Raw genomic sequence first — 27223 nt, 5'->3', positions numbered from 1 at the left:
TGTTCTTTACTATTTCTTTATAGTACTTTCATAGCTTAGAAATCTAATATGCATGGGGAAAAGTATGGTTTATGTTTGAGTGAATAGCTTATTGACCTTACTATTATACATTCCATTAATTCCATTTAAAACGATCAGTTTGTTTTTTCTTCGGGATGTGAATTGCTCTTTTGGTATATTTCCAAATCCTTTGTGTTTTGTTGCACTGCAGCTCTGTTTCTGTTTTTAAAAAACAATATTGGCCCATAATTTATAATGGTTTGTTGGTGATAAGAGAGAGTGGTGACTTCTTTCATTATTACTTTCTAACTGTCCAGTGCTCAGTTACTTTGTAGCTCTGTTGTTCAGTGTTCTCAACCAAAAAAGATGATAAAACTTTTCCTGGTATCAATAAGAAAGACCCTAGCCTATGCTACGACCTAGAGTTTGAACAAAAATCAAGACCTCTAATCCCAGAATTTTGACTTTCACAACTATGACTGAGCAGAACTTCTGGAGACATAAGGAAAGACTCTATCCTAGACTTCGACTGAGGATCTGTGCAAAAATCAAGATCACTAATTACAGAAGATTGATTACAACAAATGCAAGGGAGCAGATCTTCTAGAACCATAGCAAAAGATTCTATTCTAGACTTTGTCTTATGATCTGTTGAATTACCAAGATCTCTAGCTACAGATGACAGATTTTTTTCATCCACAACTGAGCAGAAATTTTTCTGGCACCACAAGAAGACCTTGGGATTTGATAATGAGCGTGTACGGAACTGTAGTTGCTCCCATGACAGTATACTTCAAGAGTGGAGAAACTCTGTGTCCTAGGACAAGGGAATTCCATTTCTATCTTCCCCAATACTTATTGTGCTTATGCAAAAAAAAAAAAACAACAAAAAAACAAACAAAAAACCTTGCCATACCAGCCCTTCATTTTTTTCTTTTTCCCTCATTTTCTTTTTTTTTCCCTTTTCTTTCTTGTTATTGTTGTTTTGGTGATGATTTTTTGTTGTTGCTATTGTGTTTTTGTCATTGCTTGTTTTTTTGTTTCATTTTTCTTTTATCCTTCCTGGTTTAAAATTGATATTTATAGCCTCTAGATGGATTCCTCTCAGTTTTTTTGTTGTTTCATTTCTGTTTTGTTTGGTTTGTTTTTTCTTTCTTTTTATCTAACAGAACCAGAGAACTTGAATTATCTTGTTCTTCCTTTATAAATTGAGGGGGGGGGGAATGAATGGTACCAGGAGCGACCAGTCATATGAACGTTGAGTGGAAATTAAAAAATCAGACTTAAGCACCAAACCCAAACTCAATGACACCATAATCTATATATCCAATCTATAACAAGTGATACACAAAGGAGAACTGTTACACCAGCAGTCCATGGGGGCAAAGGGGGAAAGTATGTGATGCATGCTGGGAACAATGGTGGAGGGAGGACACACTGGTGGTGGGATAGCTCTAATTCATTGTCACTATGTACCTTAAATATTACTGTGAAAGACTTGTAATTCACTTTGATCATGATAAAATATTAAAAAAAGAAATGTCACCACCTCTTAAATTTCTTATGAAAATTAATATGACAGCATAGGACACGGGAGCAATGGTGACCAGTGCTTTGGCAAGCTTAGTGAAAGTTAGTAATGTGGGTTGTGATTATGGTGATGGTTCTTAAAACCCTTGAACAGTGCTCAACTTTTATATTGATTAGATCAATGAGTGTAAATTATCGAAGAAACTGCAAACTGCTTGTGAGGAAGGTTTTTTTCCCCCTATAATCTGTTCTAGTAAGTTATCATAGTTTTCATGGGAAGCCAAGATTCCTCCACTATTCTTATAAGGGCACCTCTATCTCAACCACCTTGATGCCCTGGGTTCACAGCTCAATGGAAACATGTGATGAAGTTCCAGTGCCCCCCTTATGTGGCCCAGAAAATAATTGTCACACTAATAAAGGTTGAAAATAGTTTTCAGCCCTTAAATTGAATTAAATGAATATTATTGTGACAAGCTAATTAGACAGCCATAAAATTGCTAAATATATGTCATTGAAAATTCCTAGGCTTCATATTTTGTTAAACATCAATTATGATCAGAAGAAATGTGCATCTAGAAAAATGGATATTGCTGACACATGTTAATTATTCTGGAAAATAACCAAGCTCTTTAAAAATTTCAATATGCTATTAAGCATACATAGCCTCTGAAAGTTTGATCTATTTTTAGCCTTGTCCAGATGAATCCAAACTAAAAAGGAGGTAAAAATGACCCTAAAATTGTCTTAGGAAGACAAAAAACAAACCCCAATTGCTGTTGTAAAGGGCTCCTGTAAAATAAATTTGGGTCCCACTCTTCGATGATCATGTAGGAATAATCTCTTCTCAACAACTCCAGACCATGATAAAATCACAACTGGAAAATCAACTAGGAGCTGCTTCTTTCATCCACAGGACCTAGGACCTGGAACCCAAGACTCAGAAATGTTATCATCATTCTTCAAGGTGCAGCACACAGAATGATGAGTTTTGTACTTCATCATTCTGCTTTTCAAATCTAGACAGTGGTTGGATGCTTAGCAGTGTAAATGCTTATAAAAATCCAAGCCATTGAATTGTTCATCATCAATCAGCGCTATTGCCTCCCACAAATGCTTTGCTATCTGAGAACTCATATCCCTAAGAAAGTCACAAGGAGTTAAGAAAATGCAAGACGAGCTGGTGCTGCAGTAGCTCAGCTCAGTATATCCAGGGTGAACCTGGACTTGAGCTTTGTGTTTTGCCTCTTGTGCTCTTGGCTTGTATATCTCTGACCAGGTGGGAGCTTTTCACATTCGGGTCCTAACCCATCTCAGAATCAGTGACCTTTCCTGCTTCTTAAAACTGACTTTTAAAACCTCCAATTGCTGCATTAAGACATGGAGAGAAAAGAATTCTCAACCAAGTTGATATTGGGGTAGGGGGAAATAAAATGTTTAGGGGCCAGAGCAATAGCACCATGGGTAGGGCATTGACCTTGCATGCAATCTACGCAGGTTTCGATCCCCCGCAAACCATATGGTTCCCTGAGCCTGCCAGGCAAAATTCGTGAGTGTAAAACCAGGAGTAACCCCTGAGCACCACGAGGTGTGGCCCAAAAACCAAAACAAAAGAAAAGCATATTTAGCACTAAAATAGATATGACAACTCTCAAAAATTGCTGCACTTTCTTTAATGACCTGAAAGGTAATCTTTTTTTTTTAGTTAGACATGAGTGGTGGGAAATGCATGGTCTTGCAAGCTACTGCCCATTCTCCTCTTCACAGCACTGCTTGGGAAATGGTCTCTGAGGAAAGACAGACAAGTTAACTCACAACTCACCTTTCCCTGAATTTGTTCCAGTTAGTTAGAGCACACCCTTCGTACCCCTAGAACCAGCCACAAATGAAAAGGCAATTTGACATGGAATCCTGTCCAGTAGTTCTGAGATGAAGGATGGGAAAGTAACCTTGGACTTAGGGCTCCACCATTTTCTACTGGAGTTGGGTCAGGTGTTTTCAACCTGCAATGTTCCCTCTGCAATGTCCGAAGGGTTCTGATTCTGTTCACTTAAACCTACATTCTGCAGTGTCTAAGGGTTCTGATTTCATTTACTCATCCAACTCTCACACTGCTGAGACCACCCAATAGCACATCTGATTCTGACCATCTCTCTCTTGGGTAGTTACTGCTTTTTAAATTGTTTGTCACTAGGGTATCACAATCTAAGGAGTGATGCATGTCTAAAGTTGATGATAAGAGGTGACGAGATGGAGAGATGCTAACTCTCATCAGCATTTCAGTCGACTTGATTATTATTGCCTCTGACACATGATGGTGTCATTAACATAAAAGTCATCTCTTAAACACATTGAACTGAACTCAATTAATATAATTGATTACCACCTCTAGCTGTGGGTGTTTTTTTTTTTAGCTTTAGGGAAACTGCCAAGCATCTTGGCCTTTAAGATCCTACAATTAGATTCATCCAGCAGAGTCAATAAGCATTTTGCAAGGGGCTAACTTTATTGTCTTTAACAATGGCAAAAATCTCTCGGGGTAGATGAACTGGCTGTGGATAAAAGACTAATTGTTGCGATGGCTTTCCATAGTGATATTGACAAATAGATCTTGGTCTTTGAAGGATACATTTGATCATGAATTAATGGCATCTATTTGGGATGTTAATTTATACAAGCCCTAATAGATCCTGATTTATTACATCTCATTTGTTACAGCAGAAAACATGACTGGAAAAATATATCAGTCTAGGCTCTGTTTAAGCCCTATGGTCCTTTGAACTTGCAAAATGAATAACACTCTGATTCATAAATAACATTAATAATATGTGCATGCAGCTTAATACTTCGCTCTGTTAATCTTATTTGTTAAAATATGCCACTTTGATCTCAGAACAGGGAGAAAGAATTTTCAGATTTTTATTTCCCGTATTCTGGATCTTCATTGCTATATTTCAGCACCTCTGACCTTCCAGGAATGCTGTCCTTTTGCTGGTATAATGAATGGGTCTAGAGTGATACTGAGTAGTATTCCACCAAGGCTTAGCTTTTTCCCCTCTAACCTCATTTCTCCTTTCCTAAGCATTTCTCTGCATTATTCACCATGCAGCACTTGGAATTGATCTGGGCACGTTTTGCATTAAAATGTGCTTTACATTTTTATTGTAGAGCCAGAACCTACAGTACAGTGGGTATGGTGTTTGCTTTGCACACAGCTGACCTGGGTTCAATCCCTGGCACAACGTATAGTCCCCGAAGCCCTGCTAGGAGAGCTTCCTGAGCAGACAAAGTTAGCAGTAAGTCCTGAGCACTGCTAGGTGTGACCCCAAAAGCATTAACTTATTTTAAAATGTTGGGTTGCTTTTAGGTAACATGACTACAGTAGTTAACATGTCTGGTACTGGCATGCAAACTTACTCCCCCAACAGGTTCAAGTGCCAAAAACTCTCCTCCACTCTTGCTGTGATACCTCTAAACCATTTCTTCTTTTTGTTTTTATTTTGGGGCATTAATTTGTGATACTCATGGCTTACTCCTGGCACAGGACATATGCCTGCCCATGCTTGTGGTACCGTCAGAATGCTGGGAATCAAACCCAGGTCCTCCACATGCAGAGCAAGTTACCTACTAACTGTACTAGCTCTGGCCTTTACTCCACCTCTTCATGTCCCCTAATCCTCCCACACTTTTTAGCAATCTAAAAATATTTTTTCTTTTCTTTTGATTTTAGGCCTCACTCAGTTCATGGGTTCCTCCTGGCTCTGCTGTCAGGTATCACTCCTGGCAGTGCTGGGGGAACCATATGGGATGCCTGATTCGAAAACAGGTTAACCACTTATTCAAAGCCTAGTAACTGCCCCCCACTCGCTCCTGGGTAATGAATGTCACTTGTTATTCAAGGAAAAGGTAACACTATTTTTTTCCGGGTTTTTTTGGGCCACGCCCGGCGGTGCTCAGGGGTTACTCCTGGCTGTCTGCCCAGAAATAGCTCCTGGCAGGCACGGGGGACCATATGGGACACTGGGATTCGAACCAACCACCTTCGGTCCTGGATCGGCTGCTTGCAAGGCAAACGCCGCTGTGCTATCTCTCCGGGCCCTAACACTATATTTTTTAATAATCACTTTTTTAAGCTCTGTGATTACAAAATTGTTCATGATTGACTTTCTGTCATAGACTATACATAACCCTACACCAGTGCACATTTCTGGCCACTAATTTCCCCAGTCCCTCACTCCACCTGCCTCTGGGTCAGGCATTTTACTTCTCTCTCTCTCTCTCTCTCTCTGTCTCTTGCACTATTGTTACTGAAAGGGTACCATGCATGTCACTTTTTCTTTTTTCAACAACCAGTGATCAGTTCCAACTATCACTGTTATAGTGGAACCTTCTCTGCCCTAACTGCACTCACTGCTCTTTATGGAAAGCTTTCTATCATGGACTGGTTTTCTGGGCCCTCATTTCCATTTTCTCTGGATATTATTACCATACCATCTTTTATTTTTCTTATATCCCACAAATGTGTGAGATTATTCTATGTCTATCCCTCTCTCTTTGATTCATTTCATTCAGCATAACAATGTCCATATCCATCCATGGATAAACAAATTTCATGACTTTATTTTGCCTTTGGAATGTGTTCTCCTTATCCACGTGTTGCCTTACCTTACTTCTCCAGACTTAACTCCTGGGCATCCATTCTGTGAAGTCTTTCCTGGTCCCCAATTGCTGCCTTTCCAATGGATTGCCAATCATGTTCTGAGGTTACACTAGTAAGCTAATATCTCTCTCATAGTTTGTCTCTCCGGCTGCCCCTTCTGTGTTGGAAAATTTCTCTGAGGCACAGACCAAGAACACAGTAAATTGATCCTAAAATGTTCTTGAGCAAAGGGATAAATGAGTAAAACAAGAAAGAGATTGAAGACCATTCTGCATGACTGTTAGGCATCTGTTCCCTCTTCTCTGTATAATATTACCACGTTCCTCCTCCTGGCTCAATCTTTTGTTTCCTTAAGAGAATTCCACTCCTATCTTTACAGTATTTTACTTTTTATCCTGCTGTACTTTGCTTCATTCATATATATATCAGCCCCTAACAAAATATGATCTAATTAATTTTATTTGGATTACCTCAATTTTTCCAATTAAAGGGCTTGGACATTATACCTTTTATATTTCTTTTTCTTTAAAGGATCAGGTAATAAATATTTGAGGCCTGATAGGCTAAATTATCTTTGTCACAACTACTAAACTTTGCCATTCTTGCATGTAAGTAGCTGCAGTACAGTGGGTAGGGTACTTGCCTGCATGATAATGACCCAGACTCAATCCCTGGCACCCTATAAGTTTCTCTGAGTATCTCCAGGGGTAACACTTAAGCATAGAGGCAGGAGTCAGCCCTGAGCACTGCTGGGTTGTACACCTCCACTGCCCCCAGCAAAAAAAGAAGTAGCTACAATACATAAATGAGTGGACATGGATGTGCTATAATAAAATTATTTGTAAAATTAGCTATTGATCCCTGCATTAGAATATATGTTTGTCAATTAGATTCATCGCCATATCCTAGACACCAAGCACATAGAACGTTTCTATTAAATAAACCTGGAATGAATATACCCTCTGAAAATATAATAGTTTTAGCATAACATCTTTCAAACTCTCAGAGAATAGTCTTTTGATAAGAAGAAGAAAAATAAAAGAGGAAAAGATAATTATTTCGTCAAGGTATGTACCCCCATTACAAGGAGAATTACTAGTAAGTTTATTATTATAGATTTCATTTGATTACTGTGGTGAAGGAGAATAACTTTTAAGAAAATAAGCTAACTTGGGGGAAAATTATTCATCACTTAAGATTTTGAACAAAGGTACAACAATAAAGGGTTCTCTATGTAATTTATGGTAATTGTTGGTCATAGTTACCACAGTTATTATAAAACATCTAAAACTCAGTTCAAATAAGCGGGTTTTAATTATCAAATGAAAAATAAATATGCTGAGTAAATAGGGGCTAAAATTCGTCTTTGATAGATAACATAAGAGACTGAATTTTTTAAAGCCAGTTTCTGCCAACTTGAAAGATCTCCCAATGAATACATCAATTCTTCTTTAAAAAAAAACATTAGCTAAGATCTCTATCTCCCAAAATCAGCAGTGTTCTCTGTCTTGTATCTTCTGTAACTTTCACTGTATGGTAAGATTTCAATTTAAGTAATGTTGACCAAAGATACAAGCTTATTGAAATTGCATTGACAAAGAGACATTAGAAGTGGAATCTACAGTAGTCAATTCTTCTCTGTATGTGTCTGTGTGTGAGTGTGAGCATGTTTGAACAGGTAGGCAAAGAGGCAACCAAACCTATCAGCCTCATGCATACTAGACAAGGTGGTGGGATTGGCTCTGATTCATTGTATGTCTTAAATCCAACTATAAAGGACTTTGTAAATCACAATGGTTTCAATAATATAAAATTTTAAAAAAATTAAAAAAACTCTAACCAATAAGACTTGAACCCCAAAATGTGGTTGGATATAAGATTTTATATGTGAATATTATGTTTTATTAAGAAAGGGGTTTTTATTAAATAGGTAGTTCAGGGAAGGAAGGTGGTGGTGTCTGATTTCTGAGAACTATTGAGTATGTTTAAGTATAATTGATAAATAAATATTAGTTGAATAATTCATCTCAGTGCTGTTATCAGTGCAAAAGTATTTATTGCTCTTGGCCAAAGGTCAGAGAGAAACAAGAATTATATTTTTACTGGAAATCAAAAGTGCATCTTCCTTAGCGAATGCCACCTGGAATGAAGCCTGAATGCAGAGGAGGAGAGCATCTAAAAACTACGTGTGTCTTATGGTTAGGTATGTCTTATACAGCAAAAAATACGGTATATGATAGGAACAATATTCAGAGTGGGTAAGATTATTGCAGAGCCACTCCTACAATAAGGAGACTGCAAGAGAAATAAATAGTGTAATCTCTCTCCTCCTATCCTCACTTTTTCCTGCCAACACTGTCATTGGATGAACCAAGTGGAAGTCAAAAGGAAATGCGCACATGGCACTGCTCCAAGAATCAAATTCCAAGCACACAAATCTGGTAAAATAGATGCCAGGCAGCAAACTAAAGAATAGGGCTATAACATTCAGCTCAAATATACAAGGTCTTTGAATGGGTAAAGCAACCCTTTATCTGATGTATTATTTGCAAATATTCTCTCCCATTCAGTAGGGTATCTTTTTAATTAGAGCTTGTGTTTCTTTCACTGTGCAGAAGCCTTTTAATTTGAGTTGATTTCCAAGATCTATAAAGCACTCACAAAATTCCAACACAAGCCCAAAAATCCCCAAAGGAGGAGAGATGAAGAAACACTTCCCCAAGAAGACATATAGATGACCAAAAGGCATATGAAAGAGTGCTCATTATCAATCATGATTAGGTAAATGCAAATCAAAACAACAATGAGTTATAATTTGACCAGGATTAGAATGGCACATATAAAAATATCTAGAAATAGCACCTCCAGTGCTGGTGGGGTTTCAGTGAGAAAGGAACCTTCATCCATTATTGGTAGATATGTTGTCTGAGTCAGCCTCTATGGAAAACAGTATGAAAATCTTGAGGAAAAACTAGAAATAAAATCCCCCAGTGAGACCATGTTTTTGTATCTATTCTCAAGATACAAAAACATTCACTTCAAAGGAGATATGCACACCTATGTTTATCGCCATACTTAGTATATTAGCCAACATATGAAAGCAACTAAATGGGTGCTGGAACATTGTATGACAAACTCAACTTAAAAAAATTAAAAAGAAAAGCTGTGATATAGGTACATAACAGAATACTATGCAACTCTAAAATAAAAACCAATGAGTTACAGTAACTACAGGATATATTGAATGGAGTCTGTCTGAAGGAAAGAGATAGATACTGAATGATCCCTCTCATATGTGGGATTTAAATATATACAGCAAGGTAGCTAACAATGTTCTAAAAGCAGTATAATGGAAGAACAGGCCCACACAATGAATTGGGGGTGGGCTTGAGAGGGAAGGGCACTGAGGTCCTTGGGGAAGGGAGGTAAGTAGGCTGATGATGGGTATTATGTTGAAACTGTGTGCATGAGAAACTATTAGCAGTTTTTTTACAATTCTGTTACCATAGAATCTTACTTAATAAAACACTTTTAAATAATAAAGAATTATGGGAACATAAGCAAACAAAACACAAATCAGAAATGATAAATGTATATACATAACCTTAGGCACTAATTTTGTTTTATTTCTAAAGGAACTAAATTCTCTAGGTAGGTAGGCTAGAAGCATAATTTTAATGAAGTAAAGATTATGATATTATAGGTTTTTCATTAATATAAAGCTGTTAGCATAAACCTTTGATTCTATGTTTTCTTACCAGCTGTTTTAACTTCTATTAAGTTCTTAGTCATCAAGGTAAATCCTTGCCACTTAATCGCTTTTTGAAATCCTTTGAGTAAAGATTAAAATATCATAAAATGTATACAGTGTATAAAATGTATCAGTTCACTACAAATCTCTTTAGTAAAAATTAACTCCTTTTAAAATATTGTCTTAGATCAGGGTTTCTGTTACATGTGCTTTTCTTTTGAATTTACCAAAGCTGTGCGATTATTTTCATTTTCTAAGTATAATATTTTTACATAAAATTTAAATGACACACTTAGATACCAGGGATATATTGTTGCCCCAGGAGATGGCACTGGGGGATATACTGTGTTTTGAACCCCCAGAACCCTAAATACACATACAAATACTGCCCTAAAATATACATAGAAACCAATTTGGTGTTAAATCCCCAACACTTGTATGTGGTACCTTGAGCACAGAGTGCTCAGAGACATGACTAGCTCCTAAGCACTGCCGAATGTGCCCCCCCCCCCAGAAAAGATGAATTCAATGTGTTGAGAAGAATTCTTCACCCTAAAGTTTAAACATGTATGAGGAATGCTTTGCTCATTGTTACCAAGTCTGTTGTTCAAAAAATGTATTTTCCTTCAGATACAAAAATATAAGGGTAATCAATCATGAAGAAAAGTCTATCTAGTCTGGCAATGCTTTATGCTCTGTCAACAACAGATGTCAAATGGCACCTTAGAAAGATTGGGGGTAGTTGGATTTCCAACTGCCGAAGGATTCAATCTATTGGAGCCCAAAGCTAGAACACTTGTAAGAACCATCAATTTATCTGTCCTTTTTGTTACTCAAACCTAGGGCCACTATTTGAGCTCTTTGCTTGGGTATGGTTAGGTGAGTAGGATAGAAATTTAGTTTCCTCTCTGCAATTAGACTTCATATTTTGGTTTCTAAACATGTCACTGATTTTTTTATAAATGCAAAAGCTGTACTTTTCAAGAGCGAGAGTTAGTTTCATAATATTGGTGATTCCGTCCATCGGGTCTGAAAATATACAACACTCTTTCACCCCACACCATAGGTCAGGATTAAAAAGAATCAAAATCACCTTTTTTTCCTTTTATACTCTATTAGAGAAAAGTTTTGATCTGGTACACTGAATACATAGTCATTTATTCATAATATATATTCATATGACAAAGAATATATTTGGAGAGTATAAAGCATATCCAAAAGATGCTAAAATAAGATCAGAGAATGGTAAAATATAAATTTTAATTATTTTAATTACTTGTAAGCATTTTCTGTCACTGCTGCAGTGAAAGTTATTTTGAATTTTAAATAACAGCCAAAGGACAGAGGATGCTCGTTTATTTTTGACCATCTTGGTTTGCCACTGTCTTGAATAAAAATTGAAAGGTCTGTTTGAAATTCTAGTTTAAGTCCATAGTTTAACAACGATCACAGAATCAACAAAGGCATTGCAAAAATATATGAAGAAGCAAGTGGGCAAAGTGTTTTACCAGTTTGCTTCCCAAATCTTTTGATAGTAATATTTCTAGACCCATCTCTGCAAGAAATTTAACTGAAAGGTTTCCATATTCCTTGATGTCCCTCATCTGTTTTCACAAACCAGATGGAAGAGTCTGTATTTTATTATGTTTAACAAACGAGTTCCCCCATCCACTGAAATGCTCCATTTGGAAGATTTTTAAAAAGATTAGAAAAAATTATTTCCATGTTTTCCAAGACTTCTGTTTTTATAGATACATATTAGCATAATTTTCAATAAACCGAACACCTAACTGTGGAATCATTTTTAAACATCTGTTTCTCTAGATTTTTACATTAATCCAAGTTTCTTTTAAAATCATTTAAAACCCATTCTCATTTGATATTATAAGATCTCCTTGACTCTGAAGGGTGACTCTTAGTTCATTGTCAACGAATAATGAACCAACCAAGCCTATGTAGGACAAAAGACTTTCCTAGTCATTAGTCATTCTCCTGTACTTAATTGTTTTTCTTCTGAATCAACCACATTGTGTTCACTTCTTTTTATTTCTTTGCTTCATTTTTTGATGTAGTAGTTTGCATTATATCTTTCTAAAAGGGCAGGCATCCATGCATTTATCCCCAAAACCTTTGTTTCAGCCTAGGTAGAGCTCCTGTTCCGCTTTTATATTCTCTTGTATTTGTGCCATTTTTGCAGAATCCTCAGAATTGTCTCTCTATAATAGGTCCTGGAACTCTTTGTAGGATAGAGTACAGAGCTATTTTTGTCCAGAGAGTTCCTTAAAATGGACCATGTTTTACAGGATGGTGTTGAATCTAAAAATTGGGGTGAGAGAAATAGTACAGGAGAAAAGGTGTTTGCCTTTGCCTTGTATGCAGCCAATCTGACTTCTTAGATCTCTATCAGTGCATGGTCCAAAGTACCATCAAGGGTCACTCCTAAACAAAGAGTTAGAAATATCATCTGAACACCAACCAGGTATGCACCACACCCCACTCTACCCCACCAAAAAAAGTCTAGAAATTAATTTGAGGAGAACTGAAAATTTTATATATAGTTTGCCTATTCAGGAGAAGTCCTATTTAAGTCCTACAAAAGTTTTCTTTACTTGGGGGAGCACACTTGGTGGTACCCAGGTGTTACTAGCTTTACACCCAGGTATCACTCCTGGTGGGTCTGAGAGGATTATATGGGTTCCTGAGGATTGAACCTAGGTTGGCCACATGCAAGGCAAGCTCTCTATCATCTGTACTGTAACTCCAGCCCAATTCATTCACAAGTGCTTTAATAAGATTTCTTCAAAACATTTGTGATTTCTGGGGTTTTCAAGACCTAATTATATTTCCAAGCTTTCTAAACTTTCCTATATCTTTAAATACTCCTGATGTGTTGTGAGAATTGACTGATGAGAGACTAGGGAATTGATTAGGTTAAGGGCTTCCATGCCCACAATATGCATATTCATGAAGGAAAGATGCATGAGGCTCACTTGTTATGTAAGGTAGAAAGAAATAGTGTGCATCCATTGATGTTTATGTCAAATTTAACTTTCCACACGTGGATAAATTTGATTGAACTTTTTTGATTCCCAAGGATAAAGATGTGTCCATATTTTCTATAAATAAAAGATAGATGGATGGATGGGTGGGTGGATAAACAGATTGTTAGATAAATGATAGAACAGATAGATTGATTGATTATGGGAATACCCACAATTCACTATGTAGATCCCTTGGGCATAGAAAATAGAAATGGAGAGTGGATGAGCCTCTTAGCCTCATGGGTACCTATACAGGGAAATAAGATGTAGTTCCAGATATAGAGAAAGTTCTGGAATCTTACTAATAGGAGTTGCTGTAACTCATAGCAGTACATTTTCTCTTTCAGCTTAGTGTCCTTTCATCTAACTCTCCTTGCTCCTACCCCCAAGTCTGTTTAGTCATAGTTTCTGTTTGATCACATAACATTGATAAATCTTATCCCTAAACTCGTTTGTGAGTTTCTTCATACGAGTTACTGCAAGTTGGCAATTCAAATACTTCTCTGGGAAGTGCCACCGCCACCTTGAACAGCAAATGGGAGCATAAAACTTCTTAAACTCTTTAGCATTCCAGTCTTCTATACTCAGGGAGCATCACCTCCCACCACCTGTCCAGATCTTTAACTCTATATCAAAGTCTAGAGCTTCAAAATTTGCTTTGAAGAACCTTGTTGACACTAATAATTCCACCAAGAGCCTTGTTGACACTAACGATTGCATGGAAAACTGGACTTCTTTGAGGTTTTCTTTTAGGGCACTTTGTACTAGTCAACGTAATTCTTTGTGATACACTGGGCACATTTGGTCTTTTAATTCCCCTGAAAAAGAAATGTAAGGGCTCTCCGAGTTCTAGGAAATCTCTTTCTTTTTGTCACAGGGAATTAGGCAGTAGGATTACCCTAATGCCTTTTCAAATGAATCTATCAGCCACAGGAATATTGCTCACCCAATCTCAGTGGTCACATTTTCCAGCTCAATTAATAAATGCTTGGGTTTTCAGGTCATAGAGTCCTGTTCTGTCTGTATGTGTTTGTTGAAGCAAATTGGAGACCGGGATGGTAGTTTGTGTTACACTAGGTTCAGCATTAGAATTCATGGAAGCAGATACAGTGATGTTGCCTTTCAGCTCAGGATGAAAGGACTCAAGCATCTTTATAAAAATATTGCAAGGAAAGAGCCAGAAAGTGCCCGCCTTAATACAAAGACTAAAATAATATGGCGTAGAGAAGCATTTGAGCATACATCGTGGGAAAGAGACAGCAGTTGATTCTTTTCAGACAGTCCATTTTAAAAATCCAACCTGTTATTCCAGAAAAGGAGGCTACTTCCAAGGTTATGTTCCAAGTAGAAGTGAAACAAAAAAGAATTTTCAAAAAAGAATTTAGAAAGTCATAAACACAGTGGAATGGTAGGGGGAAAATATCACTGTTTTGTAATCACAAAATACACATTTGCAAGGGCAGAGGAATCAAACATTATTTTGTGTAAACATTGCAGGGCATTGATGAGACCAAGGGCATATTCTTTGTGAACCAAGAACAGCAGCATCTAAAATGGGACTCACATAGTTGGATGGAATTTAGTGTTGCAACTCCTTGGCCCTTAGCTGTCTCACCCTATCTCAGCCAGCAACTTATTGTTGAAAAACCAGGCAAGGAAAATGTACTAATCATGATGCACTAGCAACAGAACCTGTTTTTTTTTCTTCTTCTATTTTCCAGTATAATATTGCCTTATATGTAAAAGCATTTTAGGTGTGTTTACTGTTGTTGCATTAGCTGTGATTTTTCAAATTCAAGGTCTCAAAACTTCCCGAGGACTTGTGAAGCATTTTGCCAAGAATTGGGCTGAAAGTGTTAGAAACATTATTGAATTTATTTTCTTAAGAAAGAATAACTCGATAATGTCTGAAACATCTGCCTTTCTATTTATTGACCTCAAGAGATGAAAAGAATCGCTCCTGCTTTCCGCTTTCTGAGGGTTTGCTATGCGCCAGACTTTTTACCAAGTGCTTTACATGTATTCATTCAACCTTTACAAGGAGCTTATGAGATTGTTATCAGCAGCAGCCTTTCTCAGAACAGCACCCGGAGTGATAAAGTCATTTGCTTGGGTCATACCGCTTAGGAAATGGTGAGGTCAGGATTTAGATCCAGGCAGTCTGGCTCCAGCAACTCACTCAGACAGTCTCTCTGTGCCTTTACCCTATCCCTGGGACTTTATGAGCTTCTTATGCAAAGCAAGAAGTGTTAACACCTTGTGTGGAAAATGGCTCCTACTCTGAGTATATAGGGACAGATATCCACATGCTCATATAGCTGTGTTCACTGGGAACGTCCAGTGTGTCTAGGAAGAAAGTTCCAGAATTCAAGCAAGAAGCATGCCTATTCTTTGCAAATATGTGGATCTGTTGAAAGCCCAACCATTCCTTGTCATCATTACTGCCATAGTCACTCTGACACAGCCACAGGACATTTTATTTGCACTGGCCCAGGGCACACTGAAATACTTTTCCAGCTTGAACCAGGTCCACATGGATCTCAGTGCAACAGTCACCACATTACTACCCCTGGAACTTTCCAGTGCAATGGAAGACAGTACCATGAAAATCTGTGATTTCCTCACCTTATTCCTCTGTTTAACTACCCCCTCACAGCTGCTTGCCAGCTGTCCCCTTAGGGTGCCCTCACCAGGTCCGATGCCCAAACTTCCTCCCCAGACATTCATGGTCCCTGATAGAGCTCTAACCCAAGGTTAGAGCCCAATGGTTCCTGCTCCTTCCTCACTGCTTTCTTTTCTCTTCTGCACTTAGAATGAGAGGACATAACAACCCTTTCACTAATGTGTTCACTGATGTTTTGGTCCTGAATACTGAAGAGAACAGACTCTGTTTTTATTATTTTGTCTCTACTACAGCCCCAGAACTAAGAAGCCAGCAGGCGTTCAATAAATATTTGTTGACTAAATGAATAAAGGAACATAATATGGAGTAGCTTGGGAGAATCCAATTATCTAGCATATGGAAAGCATTGAAGAAAATGCTTAGCATAAAATTGTGGCTTACTAGATATTAGGTATTAATGAAATCACAGGAGTGATGAATGAATGGTAAATTTTAACATGGGCAACTATGACTTTTTCAAGTAGTGGAAAGAGGGCAGGTAGCCAAGAGAGAAACTTGAACATTTTAACTTCCTTTTGCAAAGGAAGCTAGAGGAGGTTATTGGGGGTGTCATGTGTGCCCTCTTCTCCCATGACCTAGAATATTTACTGGAACCCACCCTCAGGTGAATGGTCCTACACTTTGGAATCACTGGGACTTTGTTTTGAAAATGATACTGACTTTGAATGGTGGCTCTTTTGATGGGAGTGACCTCTACTGCATTCCAGATCTTAGGACTTTTGAAAACTTCTGGATGATTCCAACATGCAGCAGTTTGAGGACCACTGCTAGAGACTTTTCACAGATCTGTTCACTGGGAAGGTCCAGTGTGTCCAGAAAGAAAGTTCCGGAGTTCAAGCAAGAACTGGGGGGATCAGATTTTGCTCATCCATCTCCACACTGGCAATTGAGTTATGCCAAGGATTGCTAAAGTGGGACGGCTAGTAGCCCTCAGCCTTGCTCCATCCTTTCCCAGCTTTCTATGTCTGCTATGGATTGTGGTGCAAAGCCAGAACTCTGAGCTGACTCCAAAATTGTCTCTTACCCTTTGTGCTTCTGTCCCATCTCTGGCCAAGGGAAGAAACTCATTTCCAATGTCAAGAGCAACATATTTAGGAATGGAGCTTCATTGTACAGGATATCAGAGATGAGGACTTTCTCTGCCATGCTAAGGGCCCCATTCTCCCACACATACATGCAGCCACAGAACTTGCAGGCATTTTAAAGATCAAGTGTCCAATCAGCAAGATATGCTGTAACAAACTCAGCTCTCCTTTTCTGCACTGGTCCCAATGTTGGCTGGCCTTCTCTGTCCTTTGTCTCTCTGTTCTGTGTTGGGGCCCTATCAGATTTCTCCATTGCAAACTGGGACTCACCCTATATTCATCTTACTGGATTAACCAAAGTTTTGAATTGTGGCCTCTTGGAGAACATTCTTAACCACTAACCCACCAACCAGTGCTGATTGGTTGGTGCCACCTCTGGGTCAGTATGTAAGACTGGTGCTGGTCCGTAGGTGTAGACACACTCACATGACTGCTTTGGATTGCCAAAACCCTGCAATCTTTTACTCACCTGCTTTCGTGCCCAACAAGGGTCCTGCTGTGGTGGACCCATCTGACAGCTGAGTCCAGATGGGAATGCACAACTTCCCACTGGACTGCTCTCTAGCTTTCACCTTGATGCCATCACTCTGAGCTAAGACATTTCTAGAATGTCCCAAATGGTGATGGGGGGCTGGCCTTGGTCTGGGCTTAAAGGTATGTGCTGCTTGTAAGAGGGGCCTGTCTCCTGATTTTATTTGGCCCTGACCTTGCAAATTCAATGCTCAAGTACATGATACTGTGAATCAGAAGACCTGGCATGAATCACAGCTGGATCACTCCCAAGCAAAGCATGACCTTGGCCCCCATTGTCTCACTTCTCCTGGCCTTTGTAATAGGGAAGTGGGTAAGGTGAACCCACCTCCTGCAAGGGGATTTCTGAAGAAGGAGTGAGAGAGCCAATAGATGCCAGCTGGAGTAAAAGAGGTTAGTTCACAAAGTAACACCAGCCCAGCATTCCAGGTCATAAGCAGCTAAAGTGCAAAGACCTTTCCTTTCGATTGCGAAAGGGCTTTCAGCTTCTTTTCCTCATCAGTGATATAGTCCTAAAGGTCAGAGCCTAGAGGGTGTTCATGGCCTTGGCTGGAGTCTGTTTCATTCCACTGAAGAACAACGGGATTTCTCTTTTGTCTGTCTGGCTTTATTCTATTTAAACAATATGTTGCCCAGATGGTGTTTGGAGCAACATCTTTCCAGGTATTTCAAACTGATCTCGAATTGATTGAAGGAGACTCAAGTTTGTATCATGGTTTCAGTTACTTTAAGTAAATTTCACTAGGAATTCTGCCATGGATAAGGGTCACGAGTGAAGGCATCTGTACACATTCAAGAGTTAAACACGCATCTCTATTAATGACAGGGCAGTCAGCCACTATTCTGAAAAGGCTTTCTTTTTCTTTAATTTTATTTTTTCCCTTACTTTGAAAAAAAGGTTTTGTTTGTTTAAGGGCCACTCCCAGCAGTGCTCAGGTATTCCTCCTGGCACTGAGTTTAGGGATTATTCCTGGTGCTCAGGGGACCCTAGGCAGTGCTGGGGATCAACCTCGGATTGGCCACATGCAATCACCTCCCGAGCTGTCTGGTTTCTCTGGCTTTCCTCTGTACTAGGAAAATGTAGCTAATAATGTATGGTCTGTTCCTTCATTGTCAAGGTGGCTTTGTGGATTAACTGTATGATTTGGGGAAGCATTTGGAAAATACTTGACTACCACATGGGGTTTATTCTATTCACATTATTAATAAGACTCCTGACATTTAGGTGTTTACAAAAAGGTTCACTTAAGTCACTGGAAAAATCTCTTCAGAAAATAAATGTGAAGAGTTAATCTCTTGACTTCTTTGCAAATGAATTCCTTTGACAGTAGGATAAATTCTCATGCCCTAAATGATGCCTAAATGACCTACCCGCAGAGGTTCTTTGTTAGCTCAAAAGCTGTAGAATGAATGAGGGAAGTAGAAAGTCTGTCTCAAATACAGGCAAGGGTGGGATGGGGAGGAGGAAGATTTAGAGCATTGGTGATGGGAATGTTGCACTGGTGAAGGTGGGTGTTCTTTATATGACTGAAACCCAACTACAATCATGTTTGTAATCAAGGTGTTTAAATAAAGATATAAAAGAGGGAAAAGGAGGGGAAAAGTTGTAACTAGGCAATTCTCATGGATCTAATTATTTATTGACCATCAACTATGTCCCTGACACTTTTCTAGGCACCTGGAATATGAGAGAGATTAACATTTTCGCTTTTGTGGAGCTTTACCTTCTTGTGCAGGAAACTAAATAATTAAAAAAGAATCAACTACATGTATTCTGTAGCACATTAGCAAGGAAGAAGATGACTGGGGGAAGAAGTAGAAGCATTGAGTTAAAAGACATCTGCAAATGAGGGAGCAGGGTTGTTAATCTTCTTTTGGAAGGAAGATGGCATTTAGGGCAACTCTTAGCTGTGCTCAGGTATGTTTTTGGTTGCTCCCAAACTGGAAGCCAAACTGGATTTTGCAAGGAAAGTGCCTTAATTCCTCTACTGTTAATCCCAAGGTTGCAATTTTAAAGTTTGTGGCCAGAACAGTCCTCTTGAAGAAGGCCAGATTGAGGCAGTTTTGAGGCAGCACACACACCCATGGGACAAGCATGTCAGTTTAAGGCAATTGCCAGTCTAGTGCCAAGACCTAAAGCAGAAGCCAGCCTGGTTTTCAAGGAAAAATGGAAGACAAGGAACCCATGAATGGCATAACTGGGGCACTCCCCACCCCTCTCCTGCTCCCTACACAGAGCAAGTGCTCTGTTCAGGCATTTCAGCCTCGGACTTTAATGCCTCTTTCCTGTCTCCTTTGCTTCTCCCACAGTCACATGACACAGGCACTCCCATTTGATGACCCTCGGTTTGACAGCTGCCAAATCATACCTCCAGCTCCGAGGAAGGTGGAGATGAGAAGGGACCCCGTGCTGGGCTTTGGTTTTGTGGCAGGAAGTGAAAAACCTGTGGTCGTCCGCTCAGTTACACCAGGTAAGCACCCTTATTCTACTACTTGGTCCTTCAGTTTCTTTGAACCCTGCCAGACTTGTTTTGTGTTTTATGTTTCACTGTTCATTTCCATTTTAGGAAATAGGTGGTGTCTCCTATCATCTGGAAGTCAGACCACAAGAGGGAAAATATGGCACCTTAAGCTAGAGATTGTGTGTGTGTGTGTGTGTGTGTGTGTGCTTGGTGGGGGCCTACACCTGGCAATACTCCACTTAGAGTGGCTCTTGGTAGTGCATATGGACCATGAGGTATCAGGGATCCAAGTCAGGCCTCCTGTATGCAAAATTTGCTTTCAGCCTCTCATATTAGAATTGTTTTAGTATTAGGGTTAGGGTTATGTTTAGGCTTAGGTCTTGGCCTAGGGCTAGGGTTAGGGCTAGTGTTTATTTTATATTTAATCATCATGTTTACAAAACTAGTGAGGTTTCAGTCATAGAATGTACACCATGCTTCACCAGTGTGATCTTCCCACCACCAATCTTCCCCCCTATACTCCCCACCCCAAACCCCTGCTTGTCTCTCTCAGATGAGCATTCTGCCTCTCTCCCTCATTATCATTGTCATGGTAGTTATCATTGTGGTTAGTGTTCTAGCTACACTCACCACTCTTTGTGGCAAGCTTTATGATATGAGCTGGTCCTTTCGGCATTCAGCTCTATTATCTCTGATATTATTGCTATACTTTTTTTATTTTTCTTATAGCCCACTGATGAGTGACACATTATATTTTAGACAATTATATCACAGTACTTGACTTAGGAAAACCCTGTTTCACCACTAGAAATCCTAGACTTAGCTCACTTCTTAACAAGAGAATGTACATAAAAGGGATAGACCCTGTATACTATGCACTTTGTAAGCTCTTGACAAAGCCTTGATGTGAAAAAGGAAGTTGTCCTTTGTAAGTCACAATAGGATTTAGACATTGGAATGGTTGGATTTTTTGACAAAGATGTACCCCACCCCATTCCATTAGACAAGAAGCTTCCAAAACTTCTCTGGCCTACTGTTTCCTTTTCAGAAAACAAAATCACTCAGCTCTCCAATCCCCTCAATCTATGTTCTTTGAATAAACAAGCAGAAAGTATCTCTTTGTTGTACCTGAAGGTGCCCTCATACCCTCCTAAATCATTCACTTCCTTACCCTCCTTGAAAACAAGATCACTTTGGGAAAGACTACATTACTTGTCCTACCCTGTTGCTGTTGAGTTGAACGAAGCAACTGACACTGGCCAATGGCGGGTCAACAATGATGACATAAGCAAAAACTGGAAACTTCCTTATGCCTTTGAGCTGGTTTCCTGAACTTCTACCATAGCCAAAACATGAGTTTCCCTCATGAAATGGCTATGGCCATTTCAACCCCAACCACCGAATGAACATATGGGACAGTTCTTCCACACCTTCCAATAAGGTCTGATCAGCAGTATGAAGCCAAATAGTGAACTTGAGCAATATCAGCTAGTCTGTGGTGATCCTAAGAGCCCAGAAGCATGAGAAGAAATAATTGTTCAACACCGTGTGGAACTTTGCAATAATTTATTATACAGCAAAATCTAACAAAGTGATAGCACTGCCAAATTCTTAACTCTCTTAAATTCAACAGTGTGATCAGATAATGAATGTATTGCCATAGTCATTCTCATAAGTGTACAAAGGGTCTGCTATAAACCATTGAATAGCATGGACTGTGATGCCACTGTTCAAAGTTAAGTTGCCTTTCTGGGTAGCCAAAAACACATCCCACAATAGCACAGTATCAGTCACAGTGCTTGAATTCCTGGACCCTGTGGACACATATCTAAAAATATTAATACTGTCATCTGAGTAGGAATACACCAATTTAGAAGCATACATGTATTTGAAAATACCTAATATTCAGAAACAAAATAACAGAAAAATCAACTACTAACAAGAGCTTAGTAAACTGAAGAGTCATGTTCTCTAGGAGATTGGTTAAGGTTTGATTCCCATCAAGCTCCCAGACAGAAAAGGCAGTTCCGATTCCCCTGTTTGATTAGGTTAGGGGGAATAGTTCCAGTTGTAGCAATCCGCAGCAAATAATTCACACAGTGAAAAGGTACAAGAATGGGTTCAGGAAATCCAGTGCTCAAGCAAGGAATTCAAACCACAAAAGCTTTCTGCTCCTAAGATGGAGTGAAGCTCAGTGGAAGAAGACTAAAGAATGAGTCCCAGTCTTCCTCAGACCCTTGCTTTTATTAACAAGAATCAGGTACCACCCTAGGGTGGGAGCAGAATTCCAAGTAAGGAATAATCCAATACACTATTACCAGGTCACACCCTAGGGTGGGGTACAATTATTGTTTAGGGTAGGATCAGTAACACAACAGTAAACCTTCTGATAATGACCTAACAATGACCTAATTTGAGATGCAATAATTTTCACAAATTTTCATGTTGCTATACTCTTTTTTTTGGGGGGTCACCCCAGCAGCGCTCAGGGGCTACACGTTGTTCAATGCTCAGAAATCGCTCCTGGCAGGCTTGGGGACCATATGGGATGCCAGGATTTGAACCACCAACCTTCTGCATGAAAGGCAAATGCCTTCCCTTCATGCTATCTTTCCGGCCCCAATTATTGCTATACTCTTTCCTTCCTTCCTTCCTTCCTTCCTTCCTTCCTTCCTTCCTTCCTTCCTTCCTTCCTTCCTTCCTTCCTTCCTTCCTTCCTTCCTTCCTTCCTTCCTTCCTTCCTTCCTTCCTTCCTTCCTTCCTTCCTTCCTTCCTTCCTTCCTTCCTTCCTTCCTTCCTTCCTTCCTTCCTTCCTTCCTTGCTTCCTTCCATACTTCCCTCCTCCTTTCTTTTTGTTCTTTCATTTCTTCTTTTTCAAATATTCACTCCCACTTACTTGAAAACAAATGCATTATATAATCAACAATGTAATGAATGTTCTTTAAATAGTTATTATTTTAAAAAGAGGGAGTTTTTGCTTTTGCCTTTTTAGAAACATTAATCTTCCTGTTATATACTATATCTATTTATCTACTAATCTTACTGTTTTTGGAAAGGGCAACACAAGTGGAGCTCCAGTGATCACACAGTACCAGGAACCAAACATGGGGCTATCTCATGCAAACCATGTGCTCCAACCCTTTGAACCAGTGGTCCTCAAACTATGGCCCCCCAGACCACTTATTATTTTTGTTCCCATTTTGTTTCTTCAATTCAAAATCAAATATATGCAGTGTGCATAGGAATTTGTTCACAGTTTTTTTTTCACTATAATTCGGCCCTCCAACAGTCTGAGGGACAGTGAACTGGTTCCCTGTTTAAAAAGTTTGAGGACCACTGCAGTGCCATCCCCAGGTCCTTATCTACTTATTTTAATGTTGAATTTAATTTTGGGAAAATAAAAAGAATTTTTTTCTATACAGTTTCTCTCCAGGATTTGGCAAACAAGAAGCCACATTTAGTAGTATGTAGTGTAGATCACAGACTGCCTGTTTTTTTAGGGATTTCAATCCTCATTCTTTCTTTCCTTATTTAAATTTTGAGCTTCTGTGTCAACTCCCAGGCATTTCAGCTTGAAGTTGCTGCTCTACATCATCTGAACTAATTATAATAGCATCTACCTTATGAGTCTAGGGAAGAATGCCCAGGCATATACTTTTCATTCCAGAAATGATGATAATCTTACTCTATAATATTTAACCAGGAGCTTTAGCATTAGTACAGAAAATATGGCATTTGCACAGAGATAGCCTGGGTTCAATATCCAGCACCCCATTTGGTTCCCCTGAGTCCTCCAGGAATGATTCCTGAGTTCAGAGCCAGGATTAATCCCTGAACACTACCAACAGTTGTTGCCCCAAATACCAAATAAAATACATTTTAACCAGTTGAGTAAATTCAAGAAAACCGACTAAAGAGCTTATCAAAGTGAGCTTTTGTAGATTTTTATAATTCTTTCATTTTTTCCATTATTTTGATATTATATAGTTTAGGGTGAGCATTTCTAATCCAGTAAGTCACTTTGAAATTGTCCAGAGAAGAATATATTTCCTTTTCACAACTACCATTGCCTGGCCATTCTCTTTACTGTCATTTGAGCTTTTCCCCTCATTAGCTATATAGTTTAGTTTTCCATGGGATGAATGTACTTGATGCAATGGAGAATTTTCTTCTCAAAGCAAACTATTTGGTTCTTTTTATAAGAAAGTAATACCCATGCCTTGTAAGAAAAAACACCTGTACAGCACCTGACAGCTAACCATGACTGGCATAAACACAGAAGGTATATGTGCAGTAGCAATTCTGGGCCTTCAGTCACAAATACTTTGCATTGTTTATATTATATTTATATTAATTTACTGCTCTATATTTGTCTACACATATTTTGTCCTATCTGGGAATATATTTAGCCTTTTTGGTAACTGTTAGATATTTAAACAGTTCTCATGATGAGAATTTTCACCATCTGTGTTCTATCTAGAGCTGACTAGAAATTCAAGTCTTTTTTTTTTCTTTTCTTGCATTGTCCCACTGTTCCTTCAACCTCTTCCCTTGCTTGCCTTCAGTTCTTTATCTAACACAAACTCCTACTGTTAGGTAATTTTGAGAAGAGAAAGAAAAAGTGAAAACAGAGGTCAGAGATGACTGTTTCTGGCCATTTTTGTGCTTGACAATGCTGGTTAGATCAACCAGGTCTCTCAAACATTGTGTACTGAAGGCCCAGGTGTTCTTAGTGACATGAGCAGAATTTTGATGCAAGATAACCCAGACTTTAAAGGAAAGGACACAAGAATATACTTTGAAATAGACCACTCTGAAGTATGCTCCATTTTTTGAGTGAAGTTTGTGTGGCTTTCTTTTAAATTCTGAATACAAGTTACTTGATTAGACAAGAACATTTTCATGTGGACAAAAAGTATAGGTTAAATGCAGGAGTAAGTATGTCTGTTTATCTTCAGTGGTTTTTCTCATTATCAGGATAATTAATACCCATTGTGAAGTTACTTTGAAAACCGTTTTGGTTTTGATCAGTATTTAATTTTTAGCCGTTCATTGGACTGAATTGGAATGATTGCACATAATCCAATGCTTACAAAATGTCACTCAGTTGATTGCTGAATTCCTTTCGTGTGCAAACACTGAATCTCACTTCCCACCTTTTGGAATGATTATTTTATCTCAATTAAATAAAGACAAACTAATCTTCCTCCCCACTCACCCACTCCTCAGAATGCACACAAGTTCATGCCCCTGCTTGAGTGATACGTGTACCAAGTGTCTGGGTGGGTAGAGAACAACTGAATGACTTTGAGTTCCAGGTTGTGCACGTGTAGCCTGGTTGGATGACTAAACCAAGTCATTGGGATAATAAGTGAAATACTGTTTAAGCTGCACCTGTTCCCCAGAGATAAACTTCTGGAAATAAAGCTTAAATCATATTCCGTATCCTACCATATCGTTCTATCAGGAGGTAAATTCCAAAACAACATGTTTATTTTTAGGTTTTAAGTTAGTATATGTGCAAGCTTCATGTAATGATGGCCTTCAATTATTTGCTTCCTATTTTTCTTTTGTTTGTGGCCATACCCACAGTGCTCAGGGCTTACTTCTGGCAATGTGCTCATGGATCACTCCTGGCAGTGCTCAGAGAACTATATGGGGCACCAGGGATTGAGCCATGTGCAGATTGTACCTTGTGCAAAGTAAGTTTCCTACCTACTGTATTGGAGTCTCTTTCTCTAGCCCTTTGGTTTGCATCCTGCAGAAGAATACTTTCTAGGTGTCTCCGTACTCCAAGTATGATCCATCCACTCAGCATATACAGCTCTTGGAGCTTGTGAGGGGCGTTCATTTTTACACCCTACTTCCCTAATCCTCCTCAGTCTTCTGGGCAGCACATCAACTTTGAGAAGTACTGTAAGCCTATGGAGTCTCAAACTTGCCTGGGAAGTTGGAGCCAAAGTTGATGCCCAAGTGCCAACTCTGAAAAGTATATTTTATTGAATTCAGGCTCTAGCTTATTCAAAGCTCTTGGCTCATTGTCCAGTGCAGCCAATGTTGACATGGGCTAAGGCAGAGTACACTCAGGAAAGATGTCATCCCATTGGTCTTCTCACATGATTCACTCATCTTTGTCTCCAGGGGGTCCCTCAGAAGGCAAGTTGATCCCAGGAGATCAGATCGTGATGATCAATGATGAGCCAGTCAGCGCTGCACCAAGGGAACGGGTCATCGACCTGGTCAGGTAGGTGATTCCCCTGGTGATTCCCAGCTGAGACATTAGCCAGCAGAAGAAGAGTTTTCTGTTGGCCAGAAACACAAGCCCAACCCTTCTTACTGACCTCTAATATGACAGCACATATTCCTGAATGCATCCTGGGTTTTCAGTTAGAGTGCTTATGCTTCAAGCCTGAACATTCTCTGCCTCCTATTTCTTTTTTCTTTAAAGCTCTTAAAACTAATTTTAGTTGCTCTTGAGATCTCTTTTTTAATTTTTATTATAACACCATAGTTTACCAAGTTGTTCCCAATCCAGTTCTTTCAGGCATAAAATGTTCTCACATCAATCCCACCACTAATGTGACCTTCCCTTCACCAGTGCCCTCCAGTTTCCCACCCACGACCCTAGCCTGCTCCCTTGCAAGAACAAAAATTTTACTTTCTGCTGTTTGTTCTAGCATAAAGGCAAATGGAAGGATCAAAATTTAGATCATTAAGGGTCAATTCAAAATGACTGTTGTATCTCTCAATATTGTTATTAAAGTCAGTGCTTAAAGATTTACTTGGTTGTGGTTGGAGCTAACTGAGCTTTCAATGTGACTGTTGAAGCTAACCGAGCTTGCAGCCAGGCAGTACAGGATCTATAAATATGGAAGAAATGTTTAGTTTGATTTTTGACTTGATAGTTTGATTAGGTTAAGTTATGGGGTTGGACCGTTTCTGTCAGTGGGTATTGGGTGTGGATTTGGGCTGCTGTAGCTTCAGGTGGGAAGGTATATCTTCATTTCCCCATACTGAGAAAGTCCCAGAATTTTCAACTAGGACCAGACTATTTGGAAAGAGTAGATGGCTGTCATTTTCTTTTGATGCTTAGTAAAGGAGTTGGGCCATTTTTTCCTCTGACTACTATTTCTATTGCTTTCTGAAAAGGCTTTGGGGCTGTTTTTCTCTTTCCAAAAATTACTAACACATTGATATTCCATAATCAAGGAGATCAAAACATAATACCTAAATCAGTTTGTGATGAGTAATTTTATGTACCTAATCCCATGAATACACAGACATACAGTTCACTGCTTTTTAGAAAACTTGACTGAGTGATTCATTCTGAATTTTGAAATCATCAACCAAAGCAAAAGAATAATTAGGTCAAAACTAAAAGTTTTTTAAATAGGGGACCACAAATTCTAGCAGCCCTGGGGGTGAGGGAAGAGGATATGGGAGATAGGACAAAAACGGAGGTGTAGGGAGGACAATTTGG

At 39.0% G+C, this 27223-nt stretch overlaps 1 protein-coding gene across 1 annotated transcript in view; it reads left to right on the top strand.

Moving 5' to 3' along the window:
- FRMPD4 (FERM and PDZ domain containing 4) overlaps positions 1-27223 on the top strand; it is a 614936-nt gene that overhangs the window by 472232 nt on the left and 115481 nt on the right. Inside the window, exons 3-4 of the mRNA XM_049767089.1 lie at positions 19592-19752; positions 25885-25987. Of these exons, the coding sequence (XP_049623046.1) occupies positions 19592-19752; positions 25885-25987 (264 nt within the window). The remainder of the gene's footprint in view (positions 1-19591; positions 19753-25884; positions 25988-27223) is intronic.

Source organism: Suncus etruscus, chromosome X, assembly GCF_024139225.1.
Source record: "Suncus etruscus isolate mSunEtr1 chromosome X, mSunEtr1.pri.cur, whole genome shotgun sequence".
Lineage (NCBI taxonomy): Eukaryota > Metazoa > Chordata > Mammalia > Eulipotyphla > Soricidae > Suncus > Suncus etruscus.
The sequence above is the reverse complement of the archived record's forward strand: the minus strand, read 5'-3'. Positions and strand labels throughout refer to the sequence as shown.